We start from the raw sequence: 17,646 nt of genomic DNA on the forward strand, positions 1-17,646 counted from the left end.
CTAATAATGTGGTGACTCTCTGTTGAAACCATTCATTAAACCACTTTATTGACTTCCATAATCTGAGCTAATCTGATCTTTATTTATTGAAAAGTCAACATGAATCAAAACAAACAAGCATCTGGTAGCTAAAATTAACTCTGCCCAATGCCTCTGCTAAATTAATGCAAAAAGGGAGGGGACAGGGCCAGTAATTGACTAGGTCCCGCACTTTCAAAACTAAGAGTTTAACCTTATCTCTTTGCTACATTTCAGTATACACAACCATAGTTGTCTCTTCCTATCCATTGGGGTTTGGTTCCAGGACTTCTCAAGGATACCAAGGTCCTCAGATGCTCAGGTTTGTTATGGAAAATGGTGTTATATTCACAGGTAACACACACATTCTCATATACTTTAAAACATCTCTAGATTACCTGTAATACCTAACATGCTGTTATGATACAGTAATTATTCTTTTTTGTTTAGGGAATACTAAGGAGAAACAAGTCTGGGCATTTTGAGTACAGATGCAACTTTTTCCCCATTCACAGTTCATTGATGCAGTCTGTGGATGATGAGGGCTGACGGTACTGGGTTTTAAAAGGCTTTTGCTGTAAAAAACAAAACAAAACAAAACAAAACAAAAAACAACCAAAAAAAAACCCCCCAAAACTCTAACAAAGGCAGGGTTATGGGCAACCTATGCCTTCTACACAAAGGCACTTTAATTGTGCTAGTTCTGTCTCCATGGAGAGGCCCAGGAATCCTGCATGGGTTGCTCCTTGGCCCTGCAGGTTCCTTCCCACTTGGGAAGGGTGCAGAAAGAGAAGCATACCCCAAAGTTCATCTAGGCACAGTGCTGTCCACCACAATCCCACTTTTCTCTGAGGAGCACTTGTCATCCACAAAACCCTGGACACCTGATTAACAGCACTGTTTTATTTTCATTATTTAAGTATTTCCACCATGATTTTTTTGTTTTACTCTTAAGGAGAGCCAGAGTATAAGCTCTTAGAGGGCAGGGCTTCTTTTGCATAGTGCCAAGCCTCCATCCCTAATGTTATACAAAGGAAGTAGAGTAGTTATCACTTAAATGCACTGAGCAATGGGAAAAATGGGAAGACTGAAAAAATCAGATGGGGAAGCCTGAAAAAAAATCATGTTTATTTATTAAAAGTCAAAAAATTAAGGCCAAGGATTTCATTTATTTATATGGGCTAGGGAACTTATTCTGCTCTTTCCAGCTGCTCTTCATTATGAGGTGCGTTCTAGGACTATATTTTAAAAAAATTCAGTGCTTCAGAATCGTGCTCAACCCTCCCTGAGAAGAAGGGTCCACCCGTGCAGAATTCTGTCCTGTCCCTTGCAGCAGTGGGGTGTGGTGAGCTAGCTGGTCTGCCAGGGATTTTTAAGCTTCAGAATGTGGAGATGAGAAGTGAGAAGCGACGATTTATAAATGGTCTATCATGACTAGGTGAGCATATCCACGAGAAGCATAGAATTGGGAAAATTCTTAAAATGACTTAAAAACTAGCAAGTTTTCACTATTATGGATAGAAAACCTAAGACGCGGGAGCATTTCATCCTCCTCTTTCTTGGTATGTCTTCAAAAGGCTGAATTCCTTGAACTAGTCCATGGGGAGTTCCTGGAAGTTACCATGAATGAGGCTAAGGTCTCATGTTCTCCACCAACCAAAGAGTGATCCTTCCTCTTTCTCTTTTTTAAACTAATGAGGGCTATACAAATCCTTTAAGCAGACAAAGCCTTTAGTAGATCTGGCAAACAAGACCAATATTTAAGAAACAGTACTTGGCAAAGTAACTTCTACTTTGTACACATCTGTTTTACATCTGTTAGACTCTAAATTCTTTCAAAGGAGAGGCAGTTTCATCTTAGTTTAAAATTGGTATTAATAAATATTAATCTAAATCACTGACATCTTCAGAATAGGGGTTTTAATTAATGAAACTGATGTGCAGATTAACTTCTGGTGAGGTGCTCTAGATATTTTCAGCATGTGTCATAAGCTCTTCTCACCCATTCTCTCTCTCTCTCTCTCTTTTTTAAAATTTTTTTTTGGTACCAGGGATTGAATTCGGGTCCTTGAACTTGCACAGTCACCCATTTTCTTATTCTTAGTATGTTTTTCTGATCTCTCCATAGTAGAAAGCCATTTGAAGATGTGGTCCATGTAGATTCTAAATATTGATTTCCTTTTTTCAAGATTCATGCTGCTGCTACTGGGAATATTTACTAATGTTTATAATAAATCCCCTCCTTTTCTTTTTAACTTGGCAAATATTTAGGATTACTGAACCCTAAACATTTAATCCAGGTTACAGCTTCCATCTTATCCCCTTGATTGTGCATGCTATGTTCATCATTTTACTGGTAGGATAAAGTCAGTGCACACTTTGTGCTTGTAGTTTTGAAGAATCCTTATCCCCAAGATTGTTCCATGTCCCACATTCACATTGTAGGTATTTTGTTGTGAACAGATACCATGCAGTCTTCAGGTTTCTGTTTTTAAATGTGTGCAAATATTTTATGTTGCTGTCACAGAAGTGTAGCTGCCTGAGAGTATTTCTTATAATGTGTGATGCCTGTCAATAATGGTAAATATGGTACAGAGTGGCTGAAAATCTCCAAACCTCTAATTACACATAGCTTGCCCATCTGGTGCTGAGCAGCCTAAGTCTCCATGGATACCAAAGGAGCACCTTCAGTTCAGGGAATTCCATGGAGAGAAGACTCCATTGCTACCTGGGAATCTGCAATCCTGGCAAAAAGAACCCAAGTCCATCCATTGTGAACCTCAGCTTTGTAAATCCAGATCACCAACCTACTGGAAAATAAGGCTGGTTTCTCTTTGTTTTTTTCCCACTCCCACTAAGATAAAATATCCAGGAAAGTATCAGAGCATTGGAAGTACAAGAATTAATTAGGACTCGAGAATGTTTGAATATGTTTCCCTCAAAATTTTGTAATTCCAGCAGCTAAAGTGAGCATGATTTTTCATTTTGTTCCTTCATTTTTAGGGCTAGGGATTCTCTATGCATATTTAGGCACTGAGGCAGCCCTGAGAGTAGATGAGCATATCCTAAGCATGGATATGCAAGAATGTACAGTCAAAGCCCCAACAATATGCCTTGGAAGACAGAAACATACTTGACTCCATAAGAAATGAGCTGTATACATTATGAGAGCTAATGGTATTCCATATGTTTCATAACTGTAACCACATGTCAAGATAGGAAAATAAAAACAGAAAGAGTTCCCACCACTATTATCCCCTTTCCAAACATCAAACTCCCAGAATATATTTTTTGCTCTGTACCTTTGGAAGATGATTATGTTTACCATTTACCAACTAACTAGTACTATGTTGCAGATCTTGAGTCCTGTAAATCCAAAGGAATTATAGAATGTAATCTTATTGCCTCATCTTTTTTCTTTTAGTAGTTACTTTATGACTCCAAACATCTGTTTCCTCAGTAAAATTATGTATCTGAGAAAACCAATTTTAATTCTTTCAATCATCTTTACTGGTTTAAGGATTTATGTTAGTATCTCATATGTGTAAAGTATTTTTTCTACAGAAAGCACTTCCTTTTTCTAGTAGAGCCTTCTGGTCTTAGTGTTTATGCTCAAAATGTAAGCAGACACCTGCACCACAGCATACGGGTCACATGTCAGCTCCACAATGTCCTACTACTAGCAAAGGAGTGATTATTACAACAAAAAGGCAGTAGCATGTTGCCCCATGTAGCAATTTTGGCTGCTAGGATTTACATTTCTATCAACATCACAAGCAAGGCACGACAAGATAAAAACCTGATTTTATTTTTTATGGATATTCTTTTGGGGTTTGGATCTCTGTTGCAAGAATCCAGTAGTCATCTTTGTTGCATGCATGGATAGATAGTGTGAACTACTACAAAGAATCCACTCAAGGACCAAGCACTGAAGTGTTCATTTGGGAAATTCTCAAAGCTGAGTCAATAAGAAATAGGTAAAAATAGTTTGGTTGAAGAAAATGTTCTAAATTGGATGGCCTTGAATAAAATTAATATCAGGGTCAATAAAGATATCATTTAAATGAACTTTAGGGATAAGAAAACATTTAAGAGTTTGTGAGTTTCCCTGATGCCTGCCCAGACAAAGAAAAATACTCAGTGTTCAGCATGGATGGACACATACTTTTTTGTTAGGCTGCAAAGGTATTGTTCTATCCATAAGGTTTTAATGCTAGAAACACACTGTACCTGAAATTAGGAGTTGCTTTATTTGTAGGGAACACTTCTTTTTGAAGAAGTCAGTGGGCCATTAGGTCCACTGAAGATCCAAAATGGTATGTGAATTTGATTTTAGAGTTCTTCCTTCTCTGATGAGCTAAGTTGGAACCACATCTGGGCCCTGGACAGTTTCTTTTTCAGCTATAATCATGAGGGTCACGACCAGAAATTTAGTTCTCTAACCACCAGGATGTAAAGTTGATGGTATGAGTAATATGTACATATGTATTCTGTGCATGCATGCTATATGCATACACAGATGCATGTGTCTACATGAGTACTGCTTAGGCACATAAGCATGCACATCTCATGTATATAAACATGTACATGCATGTATTTTTTGTGCATAGATGTGCACACATTTCCACATACATGTGTGTGCGGTGTATGCAAATGTTTATGCTGCATAAATTTTATCTCAACTATATGATGAGGAAGATATATTTTTTAATCTGTGTACCTGCAGTTTGATTTCCAAAACCAATTTTCTAATTAACACCTTATTTAAATAACAGTGGCGATATTATTAGGTATTACTTTTCCTTAAAAACTCATTCCAGTGTTCTTGTTTCACAGCAGAAGTTTGAGTGCAGCCAGTACTTTTTTGCGCTGACAGCTCTTAAGGTGTATTTATAAAAATTATTTGTTGGATAAAAAATATTTCTATGGAGCTTGAGTCTACAACCCCATTTATTGTTCTTCCTTGCTGTGAACAGCAGTTACCAGTGAGAGTACTAGCTGTGTATGTTGTTGGCTAACAGGAATATACCATTTTACAGCGTGATTTTACCAACAGGTTTTTTTTGGTGGTTGTTGTTAATGAGACCTAATATGAACATTCAAACACTGATTTCTTAGACATCAGTTATTGCATGTGAATGAAGTGCTGTTGCCCTGAAATTATGCCTACTTTTGGTGTTGCAAAACTGGTGGCCTGTAAGGGACATGCTTTATCTCAAGAGGGCTGGCATGATGTGGGGCCAGCCCAGTGTTACCATGAGGGAATGAGGCCCAGAATTTTTGTGTCTTCCAACTTTCTCAAGTTGGAAATTTAGGTCTGCCTCAAAACCTCACAATATTTCAGTATGGGCTCTTAGACTTTATCAGAAGCATTGTGAAGCATGAGTGCATTTCCACTGTACGTGTAAGTATTTATGTATACTACTGTATAAATTGTATCTCAACTTTATAACAAGTACTAGCGGTACCCAACAGAACTCATCTGTATGCAGGCAGAGTCACATATGGCTCACCAGTTTGCCACCTTTGTCTAAAATAATTCATAGAAATTCCTTGACAGATAAGTCAGTGGTTTTGGAGGATGAACTAAGACTCTAGGGGTTGCTGGTGTGTATACTAACGTGCACATGGGTGTTTGTGTAGGGAACCTGGCTTGATTTTCACTCGGGCCTGGTGTGTGCTCTCTGAGAAGCTTTTGGAACAAGGAAGGACAGACTCCAGCCATCTCGGCGTTGACTTCTCCCTGGTGAGTGGAGGGTGTTCCAACTGATAACCACAGCTGGGCCCTGGACAGATGGGAGAAGGTTTTGACAATGTCACTTAACCATGATCTACTTCCTTGTCTTCAAAAGTTTTCCTTGCAACTTTTCTTCCAAAGGGAGGAAGAAACAGCAGTTGAAGACCACCAGTTCAGAAGCCAGGGAGTTAGATGCTTTCGTATTTTAAAAGGTCTCCTGAGTGGTTTTTCTATGTGTGTGTTTTTGCAGGGGACGCATCTGCTGCAAACTTGGAGATGTATGTTAGTGAATATTTCCAAAATGTTTGTTTCAAGTTGTCCCCTGAAGGTCATTTTATAAAAAACAAAACTGAACACGGAGGTCTGAAATTACTAGCCCATCTATAAATCAGTTGTTTGTACATCAGTGTGCTCAAAACAATAGTTAAGATTCTTGGTAGGGCCACTGCCTGTTGAATACAGGTTGAGTATCACTAATCCAAAAATATTAAATCCAAAATCTGAAACTTCACCCACATGGTGTCACAAGCAGAAAATTCTACACCTGACCTCTTGCAGTGAGTTATGTTCAAAATGCATTCAGGTGCACTAAAAACACTGTATAAAAATATCTTTGGCCTATGTGTATGTAAGAGACTTAGGCCAAACATAAATGGATTTTGTGTTTAGATATGGGTCATTTCCCCAAGATCTCTCATTATGGATATGTAAATAGCATTTCAAAATCTGAAATCAAACACTTCTAGTCCCAAGCATTGTTCATAAGAATTCTTAATCTGTGTAACCAGTTCAGTGCCATGTGCAGAAAGAGCCCATTATGACTTTCTAGGAATTGACTCATGGGTTGTTCATTGATGGGGCTGATTAGTGATAATGCTGGTACCCTGAGAAGACTTGTCTATAAATGGTGTTATAAGGCCAGTCATTATTTTATATGAGATCACTGTCATAAAGCTTGCAGTTAAAAATCAGTAGTACTCAAATGATTGATTAGTGAAAGATGAGTAACAACAAGCAGGTGTGCAGCTCTGGTTCAGGAGCTAATGTAATTCTGGTCAGTGAAGAACAAGATGATGTGAGTTTTCACACCCATGGGCAGACAGTTTAAGATCGAGCCCAGAACTATCAGGCCTTGAAGATATGTGGATGTTTTTATGTCAAGAAATTTCAACGGCACCAGTAGATATTTGGGATGTCTGTGCTATGTGTATTCTCACAGGGAGGTGGTCTGTGGGGCTGGGACAGAGGTAGTAACATTTATGATTTATTGAGTGTGAGGCTCAGGGGAAGGAACTTTTTGTAACACTGATTTATTTGATCTTCACAGTGAACTTGTGATGTAGGTTTTATTTTGACGACTTTAGTGATGAGGAAATGGAGACCAAGAGATTTTAAGTTGGCTACAGCAGGTAAGCAAGTAGCTTTGGCCAGGATTTGAGGCCAATTTTAACTTCAAAGTTATGAGGGTTTCCCATTCCTGAATCTCTCAGTAGGGTCATCTTCATTTGTCATGGATTAGTATGAAACAATAAGATTCATGCTGACAGCACAAAATAAAAACAAAAAGCTTGAATATAAGCCTTCACTGGTTTCTGGACTTTTAGTTTTATGTCATTACTGGGGCACTTGGAGAAATTTATGTGCAGTTAGGCATTAGAGTCTTTCTCCAAAACATCTCCCTCTGCTGCTGTTTCTGCTATTTTGTTTCTCTTTGTTGCTTTTAGTCTCATTCCTGCTGTGCAGTAGAATATCAACAATGATAAATAATAAATCATCAGTCCACTTCTCAAGGCATTAGTCTCCCCGCTTCCTGTGACTGGGGACCAGTTTAACATTGTACTCCTCTGTCACATGGGGGATGGAATCATAGCGTCACCCCATGGGGACTGGCTACAGGGAGGTTTGGTCCATCTTGAATATCCTCAGGAGATATATTTACTCTTTTTATTAGAAGACAAGCTACAAATATGTATTATAATACAGTCTCTTCTATCTTCCAACTATTGTTGGTTCCTTTAAAATTCCCTTCATTCATTCATTCATTCAACAAATGTTTACTGCATCTGTGTGCCATAAACTACGCTGGGTTTCATCTGGGTAAACACCCTGGTGAAAATCCTATCCAAACTCTATTAGGACCTTTAAGTTTAGTTGGGTGACAGGCAATTTCTCAAGAAATTTTAAATGAAATAGCTGTGGGAGAAAAAAGTAAGGATTCTCTTTGGAGTGGCAGGAAAGCTTGAAGGATATGCCGGCACTGGCAGGTGGAGGGAGAAGCATGGGGTACAGCAGGTCTGGGATTCCAAGTGGCGCAGAAATGCTCTCATGTAAAGAAAAAAGAAAAGGTGGGTAGAAGTGAGGAAAACCAGGCAGAGAGAGGTGTGCAGAGGCCAAAGGCTTTGCATGAAAGTGACAAAATCAGATTTCTATGGATGTTTGCTCAGAAGCAGGATGGAGACAGCTTGGGGGACGGTAAAAGCAGACACAGGGGCAGTGAAGATGTGACATGGCAGAAACCAAAGGAAGAGGATAAGGCAGTGAGCCATGGCTTTGGCGAGGGAAATGGTTCATAGACACCGCACAAGGCATGATGAGCGGGGCTCGGTGAAGGCCGTGCTATGGAGCAGTGGAAAGAACATAAGGTAACCCCAGGTTACTGGGCTGAGCAGTAGCGGGTGATTTCACCATAAAAAATGGAAGTCACTGGCTTATAAAATAAACTAATACACTAATATACTGCAAATTTAATACAAATGCGGCATGCAAAAGAGAAATAATTAAAAACTCAGTATATATTTTTGAAGCAAAGTATGCCACATGAGGCCATAATTTTCACTGCAGCAAATTTTTTTTTTTTTTTTTGTGCAGGGAATCTTAATACAGAACATGTGTTGAATTAGTGGATTAATTCTTCAGTGGCATGTCAACAGGCCTTTTCTGTTTTTCCTTATTTTTTTTGTTACTGGGGATCAAACACAGGGCCTTGCACTTGCGAGGCAGGTGGCAGAACAACTGAGCTAAATCTCCACCACTGTTTTTCCTTATTTTTAAAATCAGATTTAGGTTTTCAATTTTTATTTCATACCAAGAACACAGTTTAATGAGGCAAACAGTACTTCAGTCATTTATTGCTTAATCATTCTACGAGAATTTTCAATAATGCTTTATTTTTAATTTCCAAGAGTTCTTTATCCTCTGGAAATTCTCATTTTTTCATGGCATCTGCTGCTTTTTCACAGATGCATTATTGCCTCATAACTCTGTGAGGATAAAAGTTTTCTTCTGTGTTCTGGATTACTTTGGTTTCCTTGGGGTTTCTTTTTATTATGCTGTCTGTTTCTCTCCTCCACCCCTCCTTAAATGTAGTGGTTTCTCACAACTATCTAGCCACTCCTGCTCTGCATTCAGTTTAACAGTGAGACAAAGAGATCGAGCGTGCGTGGGTGGATGTGCTACCCGGTGAAGGATTTCGGTGCAGGCCTAACAAACACCAGATGGCTTAGGGGTGGTCTTGGGGGCCTGATGCCTGTCAGGTCTTTCCCAGAGTCCTCTCCTTCTGAGCACACTGCACACCTATGTGTCACAGCTGGTGCCCTCTGTGCCGGGGCTCTTCGTGGCTACGAGGGCAACAACTGCTTGCTTCTTACACATTTCTCTCTTAGGCATTTATAGTTCAGCTTTTTTCACTTTCCAAATGAATTTCCACTCATTTATTGGGCTAAGTGTGTCTACTGCGGTCTTTTCTCAGTTCTCAGGTCCATGTAGGTTTATACCTTTCATCAATCCTTTGGTGGCACTTGGAAAGGCAGGAAAAATAACAACCCTGGAAGTTCCCTCTGCCAAGAGTAGCCAGAAATCCTGAGTGGACTCTGATGACCGGTCCTGATGTTCTGAAGTCTTATTTTAATCAGGTTTTTAAACTCTTCAGTAATTGGTTTGGGACAAATGAGATTTTCTTGGGGACATTTCTTTCTAGAAATCCAAATTAAACGTGATCTAGTCTTGGAAAGACAATTAGGCTAGGGTGGGAATAATTGCTTTAGCCCCTCTGCTTTGTTTTTTCCCTTTGTGACAGATATTATCATTTGTTTCTATTGTAGGAGAATGTAAGAAGCCAAAACAAAATATTTATGAATTATGCTTTGAGATCTTGGGGAGAAATGCCATTCAATGAACTCAAGGTACAGTGGACTCTTGACTTATGAACCCTATCAGTTCCTGAGGGCTGGTTGTAACTCAAGTTGGATGTAGGTCAATACAGCTGAGATCTGGATATTTCCCCGGGTACCCACTATAGGTAACAAGAGGCAGATGAATCTTCCATTAACCTAATTAACCAAGTTGTTTATATGCCAGGCCGGTTGTAACTTGAGGGTTCACTGTATTTCTTTTTGCCAGGGTAGAGCAAGCCTCAACGAATGATATTAAGATTTATTTCTGCTTCAACAGTGGATTGACATAAATTATTAAATTGTTCTTTACAAAACAATTTTTACTTCATATTTTACAGTTAAAGAAATTTACTTTTTGGCAGTGTTTTAGCCAATTAAATTCTTACTAAATGTTTGTTGCTTAAATATCTTGGTGACAAAATAAAGTTTAAAAATGTATAAATGAATTGAACTATTCTTAGGCGAACAACACTACTTTCCTTTACAATTTCTTGACAGATACATATATACCAGTGGCGGTAAACCTAAGGCACACGTGCCATAGCAGGCTATTTTATCACTGAAAGGTCTAAAAGGTTCACCATCACTGATACATAGATAGCATCGACAACTCTGGATGTGGGGCCCAGTAAGAGGGTTTCCCTGCCTTGATTTATGACCAACAACTGAGGCACTTGTTCCTCATTTGTAAAATGGAGATAATTCCAATTCCAAATGATGTCACAGGGCTTTTGCAAAAACTTTCCTGAGATGAGAAAATGACATAGTGTATGTAGTATTTACTGTAGAAACAAAGCATTACCAATGTGCAAAAATAGATACTACACTGTGTATTCACACATATGAATATGGACTTTACACGAATACATGAATGTGGACTTTGCACCTATACCACTGTGGGGAAGAAACCCAGTGCTTGCTTTCCTAAGTGTTATTTGCTCATTGTTTAGTGTCAGCATTAAAACAGAATCGAGAAGAATTGCTCTGTGTTAACATTTCGATTTAAATGACATGTTGTCATAGCTGTGGCTAAAATCTACATTACAGGCCATACAAAAACCAGGCAAGTGTTGCTTGTCAGCATTCTGTGAGCAGAAAGCTGGGTTGCTCCAATACAAGGTCCACTGCGCAGGGGTCTCCTAGAAGGAGCCTGAGCTACAGCGGGGGACTAAGGGCAGTGATGCTGCTCCTCTAGCTGCCCCACCCACTGTCATTTAATCAGGCACTGTGACAATGAGCAGATCAGATCTGGATGCTTGGTGGTGGTAGAGAATGTGGTGTGGGGAAAGCTGAGGGCGGGCTTCCGAGCTAGGCTGACTTAGAGGCTCTAGAAGGAGAAGGGAGGCAAGGAGGGCTTGTAAACGAGGATGCAAGATCTGGAGTTTTTCCTGTGAGACTTGGAAACCTGCCACAAAGGGATTCTCATATTAATCTCAGAGTTATAGGCCTGCATAATGCCCAATCAAATGCAAAGAGGGTAAAGGACTTGCCCAAGGACATATCACCAGTCGGCGGCCAAGCCAGCCCAAGGCCCAAATTTCCTGCCTTTCATCTTACCTCAAGTAGCTCTGGTAATGTTCTGGTAGACTGGATTTTACTCCTGAAATACTTTGCCTTAACCTTCGGACTCTGAATGTTAAAAGCTCATCCCTATGTCATCCAAAAGGGATTTTCAGCTGTTCCTGCTTTCTCTCAGAATGATGGACCTTCTCTATGATTTGCTTTTGAATTGAAACGCACACAGAAACATTACCTTATGTACACCTGATACTGCTCAAACATGGAGAAAGTGCTGAGCTGCCCACTATGTTTCCTGCCATCAGCTGCTGCCATCTGTGCAGAGCATCAGTGTTGGTAAAGGGGAGGTCTGTTAGGGCCTTTTCCTGAGCTCACTCTGCTAACAGCTGCTGAGCCGTGACACTTACCAGGGAAAGACAGCATCATGAGGAATTCATCAAATTGGAGATGGTGCTGTCCATAAGTAACGCAGAGCATCTGAAACAAACTCCCTGTGATGAATGGATTTCATCTGCTGGCAGAGCGACTTCAAGAAGACAAGTATCTTCTAGGGGGATGGAGTGTCATAGCCGGACTGAGTGCTCCTCGTGGCAATCCAAGTTTTCCCCAGGCTGTTTGTGCATCTGCAGGTTCTCAATCCTCCCTGTTAGAGGTGCAAGATACACAAGAAAGGAAAACCGTGGAAGTCTGGGCCTGATAGGGCTTTCTTGGATTGCCAAGTGTTTTTAGTTGAGAAGGAACGTTACCATGCAAAGCCCTGAGGGCTCTGCGCTGGCTAGTTGCCATGTGGGTAAGCTCGATGATCAAGGCATGTGCTTATTGCAAAGATCTCTGCTCTTTAGGACAGCTGTCCTTTTGCTGAAGCTGCCACTGAGCTACAGAGCTGGGGCATTCAGAAATAAGGGCCCGATGTTGCTCCGGGGGCCTGACACATGAAGAGACACAGAGACTGTTGTTTGGAGTAGTACAATCTGCAAACGCTTCGTTAAAAAGTATTGAAGGAGTCCACTGTGGCTTAACTATTTCCTGAAGGGGAGATGACAGTAGGATCTAAGGTCTTAAGTGGGCTCACTGGTTCTTTTGTCTGTCACGGTGGAATATGCTCACAAATCAAAGCTATCATCTTTCCATCCCTAATGTGAGTCTTATGGGCAGCAAGGGAAATCATTCTCATGGCTGGATCCAGCAGGCATAGCTATCCACAGTCAAGGCCAAAGACTCTGTCGTTTTTGGCATTAATGCAAGTCCAAAAAGCAGATGTGACCGCTCACTCTTGCAACTCCCTCATAAACACTGGAATGCTTTACGTAGATGTGTTTATTTCTGAGTGTACCCATACATTTTGTAGTCACACAAAACCTGGAAGTTTGCTGTTTTGCAAATGCAGCAAAGTGTAGTTGCGTATCTGGAACAGAAATGTGATATTGAAGCCAACTCTGTTTTGTCCCTCAGCTGTCTTGACTCAAAGAGGTTCAAAGTTAGGTTCCTTGGAAAAGTCCTGCACAGACAGTCTTTCTCGTTTTCATGTTCAGTCGGGGTAAGAGCAGGGGTAGGGGCATTTAAAACTTTTGAATATAGATGTTCTGAATGCTTCATCATTTGCCCCATAAATAAACAAGACACTTAAAAAATAGCTTGATTTTAAGAGAATGTGCCTGTAGGAATGAAGACTCCACAGAGAAGTTTATGTTAAGTTCCCTGAATCAGAGAAAGCAGCATTCCAGAAACTAAATACAAGTCTTGGTATGCACTCTTTGAAAGTTTTTTCCATAACGAGTGTGAAGTGCACATCTCTAGACAGTCTTGGGTAGTTGCAGTGATAGCTGTTAGCACTGGCATGAAAATAACTTTTTAAAAAGTGGAGCAACTTCACCGATGCTTTACAGTTATTTTTGTCTCAAGAGTGCAATTTGAAGAGTATGTATATATGTGTATATATAGTGGTACCTTGATTCTGGTCATAGAATTTATCCCACGATTCTGGTTGTAACTAGAATCGTGGAGATAAGTTCGTGAACTGAGGTACCACTGTATATCTATATAGATATACTGCCCTCCTCCAAGGGCTGACCTATCTCTAATGACTAGTTTAGTAGTGATACCAGTTTACGATGTGGTCCTCAGGAAATGATCATCAAGACATTCAGGAATTGAACACAGAGCCTGCACATCCCCAGGAAGATACAGTAAGACCAGACATGGGTTTCTCCTCCTGAGGACCTTTGATTTCTTCATGATACGATCAGTGAGAAATAAAAACATATCTTTGGAAGCGAGAATCCTGGAGTTTATGCCACCTTGATTAAAATAGTTTTGTAAAATACTAGTACCTGGAGGCTGCAGAGGCCTTGTGAGGAGGCAAGAGGGCTTTCTGTTAAAAAGTGCAGGACTTGCAAGAAAAGGGATCAACAGATTACATATATATATATATATTATATATATATATATATATATATATATATATATTCTAAAAGGAGCTTTTAGAATTCTCAAGAGGAAGCAGGCAATTCTTGGGCCTGCTGGGAGTTTTCATCCAGTGGCAGGGGACCATGACACCCACTCAATACATCTAAGTGTCACTGCAGCAAAAATAAAGATGCATTCTGACATCACTGTGAGCCATACGTGTCCAACACATCAGGCACACTGCTCCTTCCCCAAGGATCAGTGCTGATGGAAGTTGGGAAAGGTGATTTCCCAGAGGAATCCACGCCACCTTTCATTTCAGCTGCTTCGTGAGCCTCCACACTGAGTCGCGCGTGCTGTATCCTTCTGCAAAGTTTGAAGACCAGAGATTTCCTGGCCACATCCATCATGCCAAGTGCTCCTCATAACATCTTGGGGAGGATTTGAGATTTCTTGATTCTACCCTTCTCTCCACTCAACCCCCTGACTGACAGCTCCTCCTACTTTGATACAGAAGGTGGCAAGTGGGCAGCGATCTGTATACGGGCAGCCTGACAGGAGTCTGTAGAGATTCAGTGGGAAAGTATTGGAAATGAAGGGAGGAGCCAACAACTCCTTGAAAAGGGGAAGGTTTCAAGCGCTCCTGTGAAGATGCAGAGTGCTTTGGGGAGGGCAGAAGAAGTCTTCTCCCTCCCTGTCTTTAGCTCTTCGCTGGAGTCTCCAAACACACACAGCTGTGTTTAGCTGTGTTTCCCTAAGAAACTCATCCCAGTGGAACCAAACAGAAGGTGTGGCCAAAGCTTGGGGACTCAAGAGGCAAGGTACGTTGAGGTGCGATCAGGCCTGTGGATAAAGACCAGGGAGAAGCAGGTGGGCATCCAGACCCCTTACACAGAAGTGGAGGAAAAGACTGATCCAGACCACTGTGAGGTCGCAAGAGATAAGAGTGTGAGAAACATTAAAAATGTATAATTAAAGATGTCTCTTCTGGCATCAGACTTGCATCAAATCTTTGATTTCTGTGGCTATGTAAATGCTTTCCTTTACTCCCTTTTTCTGGAAGTTAAAGGTGATCCTTTAAGGCCAGATTTCCCCTTCTTCACCCTAAAGAAAATCTGTTCTACAGGTTTTCCCCCGAGAGTGTTGAGATGACTTTGACATTTGCCCCAACACATTTGCCAGAAAAGGAAGAACAGAGGTGGGAAGGAGAATGCAAGTAGGAACGGAGCACATATAACTGTGCTAGCCTCTCTTCTGGAGCCAGCAGCCCAGTTTGAATTCGAACTCCACCTGTCACCAGCTCATAACCTTGGGCCAGTTACTTTAATCTCTCTGTGCCTCCAAATCTGCATCAGTAAAGTGAGGATAAAAATAGCATTTGCCTCACAGAGTTGTGAGCTAAAATACAAGACAGGCTTCAAGGGTGCCTGGTGTGTGGCTATGTATCTGTTACCTGCCACTGTTTCGTCTTTTCCTATCATTTTCTGGGTCTGGGTAGATAGATGTGAGGAGGAAAAGAGAATTTGGAGAACAGTTAGGTCCAATCTCCACTGGGCTACTTATTTGTGATTTATAGCAGTAATGTATCTTCAATTTCACTCGCATCTCCACTACATTATTTTTTAGGTAGCATGAGAGAGTTGAGTATAATGACACTGATGAAAACTTGAATATTTTTACTCAGCAATACATTTGTGTTTGCTCATTTACTGATTAAATACTTCTTCGAGGAGGTCCTGAGCAGTTTAAAAACCTATATAGAGAATCTTCCCTTTAAGAAATCTACAACCATTTTGTTAATGGTTATGTTTGTAAAACTCTGTTAGATCACAGTAAGCAAAACTAGCCAGAAGTATATGATCCAGGAAAATGTGAGAAGAGTTTCATTTCTGGGCTAAGAAACTGTATCTCATATTTGTCCTCAGTTTTCTGACTGCAGATATAGTCTCATTCCTCCTGCCTCCTCTTCTCACCTTTGCTAATATCATCTTTTAAGATCATTCCCACTTCTTCTATCATGAGCATAAGGTCCCTGCTTCAAGCCCAGGTTGACCATTTCACCTCAAGGGATTCAATAAACATCTACTTAATACCTGCTATCAGCTGAACACTCTGATTCTATTTTAAAAAATAGTTTAAGGATTGTAAATTACATGGATACAGGCCATAATTTTCTGTTTCATTTTTGGATGTACTTTAACCCACAGTATATTTACATCTATTTCATTTTAGATGCCATTTAACCCACATTAGATTAAAATGTTCTTTCATTTGTCATCTGGGCTTTACTGAGATCTACCAAGTACATTCATATACAGATTCATAGTCATTTTTCCAAAATGGTCTGTCAGAGAACACACTGTCTTTAAATATCAGATAATCATTGTATTGAAAGGATAGCAATCCACTTTTTATTTTGTTCTTACAGGCTTGAAAAATGTTCCTGGCTTACATTTTTTTAAACTGCAACAAAATTCTAACCGGTATCCCAGTGTTCCTTGCTACGATCTTTAGTGGCCATGCCTTATGTTGATGGCAGATGTCCAGTAAGTGGAGAAATTCTGAGATCATCTTGCACACTGAGAAGAAAACTTACGGTTTGACCTGGGTCAGCCATTTGCTCCTCTGGGCCACAATTTTCTCTTGATTAAAAATCAAATAACCTTTAAGGTTCTCCTAGTGAAATTACTGAGATTCTAGGTCTTTGTCCCCCAGGGTGATAGGCATTGGTCACATGGGATTACTGAGCATTTTAAATATGGATAAATTAAAATGCTCCAGATTTTAAAGACTAAGTTAAAAAAAAAGTAAAATATTTTGGATATACTGAGTCAAATATTAAAATGATCTTCCTGCATATTTTGTTTGTGTATATGGCTATAGAAAATTTAAAATCATATATATCACTTGCATTATATTAACATTGGATGGCACAAGTCTAGACCTGTAAAGCAAAGGGGTAAATATTTTTAAGCTTTTAGAGGTCTAATGGTTAGTGTTTCAATGGTAAGCTCCTTATACTTCTAAAAGTCAAGGTTTTGAAGTTAAAACTCTATCAAAAAACTAATAAAGCTCACCAGGCAGATATTTGTCACCAAGTTCTCCAAGCTACTTTCTGTCAAAATTCTGTCAAAACGCTAAGGTTATAATAATCAGTATTCAAAGTCTATAAATCATCTCAACTATATCATAGAAGATGATGCAGAAATAGGCACAATGTTACACTTGACCTTAGCCAAAAGGCCAAGAAGCGATGGCACAATGTTAAAAGTGACTGTTCTGGAAAGCAGTGCCCTGACTGACTTTTCATTCTTTTTTTCCTTTATCTTTCAATTTTACATAAGACTGCTGTTTCATCACCAGAAAATGCATACTTTTACATTTAACCATAATTTTATAAATCCTATAAAAGTCACAAATATGTAAAAAGGGCAGACTTAAAAGTAAATACCCCAAGATGCTTCAATCTGCTTTTCTATATTTCAAAATTTTCTATAAGTGAATTGCTTGCTTCCTATCAAAAGAAATACACTTTGTTTAAAAATTGCAACATCCACCCATTCTTAACCTTAAATCTCAGTTAATTTGCATCCTCATTTTCTTGAAACTCCTGAAGCTTTGATCTCTACTAGATTAGACTTAATAGTAGGTACTTTAGATTTTCAAGTCAATCTTCATAGTCACACAGATATTTGGTATTTTTATAACTGTCATCAAACAGAACAAGGTTCAGTGACCATCTATGAGGAGAACACCACCCAGGAGATATTTACATGTGATGTTCACTGTCTAGGG

General features: G+C 39.7%; 1 protein-coding gene and 1 long non-coding RNA gene across 5 annotated transcripts in view; one reads left to right on the top strand and one right to left on the bottom strand.

Annotated features, from left to right (window-relative positions):
- The window catches only part of Rnf150 (ring finger protein 150), a 253,750-nt gene that overhangs the window by 34,021 nt on the left and 202,083 nt on the right, over positions 1–17,646 (bottom strand). Inside the window, exon 7 of one of the 4 annotated variants that reach the window (XM_087193330.1) lies at positions 9,931–12,088. The exons of 2 other annotated variants lie outside the window; for them this stretch is intronic. In XM_087193330.1, coding sequence (XP_087049456.1) covers positions 12,009–12,088 — 80 coding nt within the window. In that variant the 3' untranslated portion in view covers positions 9,931–12,008. Of the gene's footprint in view, positions 1–9,930; positions 12,089–16,280; positions 16,431–17,646 lie in introns of those variants that run through there. One more of the 4 variants, XM_021247716.2, reaches the window with a different exon arrangement.
- On the top strand, positions 5,660–16,455 carry LOC110346501 (uncharacterized). The gene is made up of 4 exons (XR_002390590.2): positions 5,660–5,764; positions 7,083–7,164; positions 9,856–9,936; positions 16,280–16,455. It is a non-coding gene; the product is annotated as an uncharacterized LOC110346501 (long non-coding RNA).

This window comes from Heterocephalus glaber, unplaced genomic scaffold (genome assembly GCF_053883595.1).
Source record: "Heterocephalus glaber isolate CG9 unplaced genomic scaffold, H.glaber_assembly_v1.0 deba00001587, whole genome shotgun sequence".
Lineage (NCBI taxonomy): Eukaryota > Metazoa > Chordata > Mammalia > Rodentia > Bathyergidae > Heterocephalus > Heterocephalus glaber.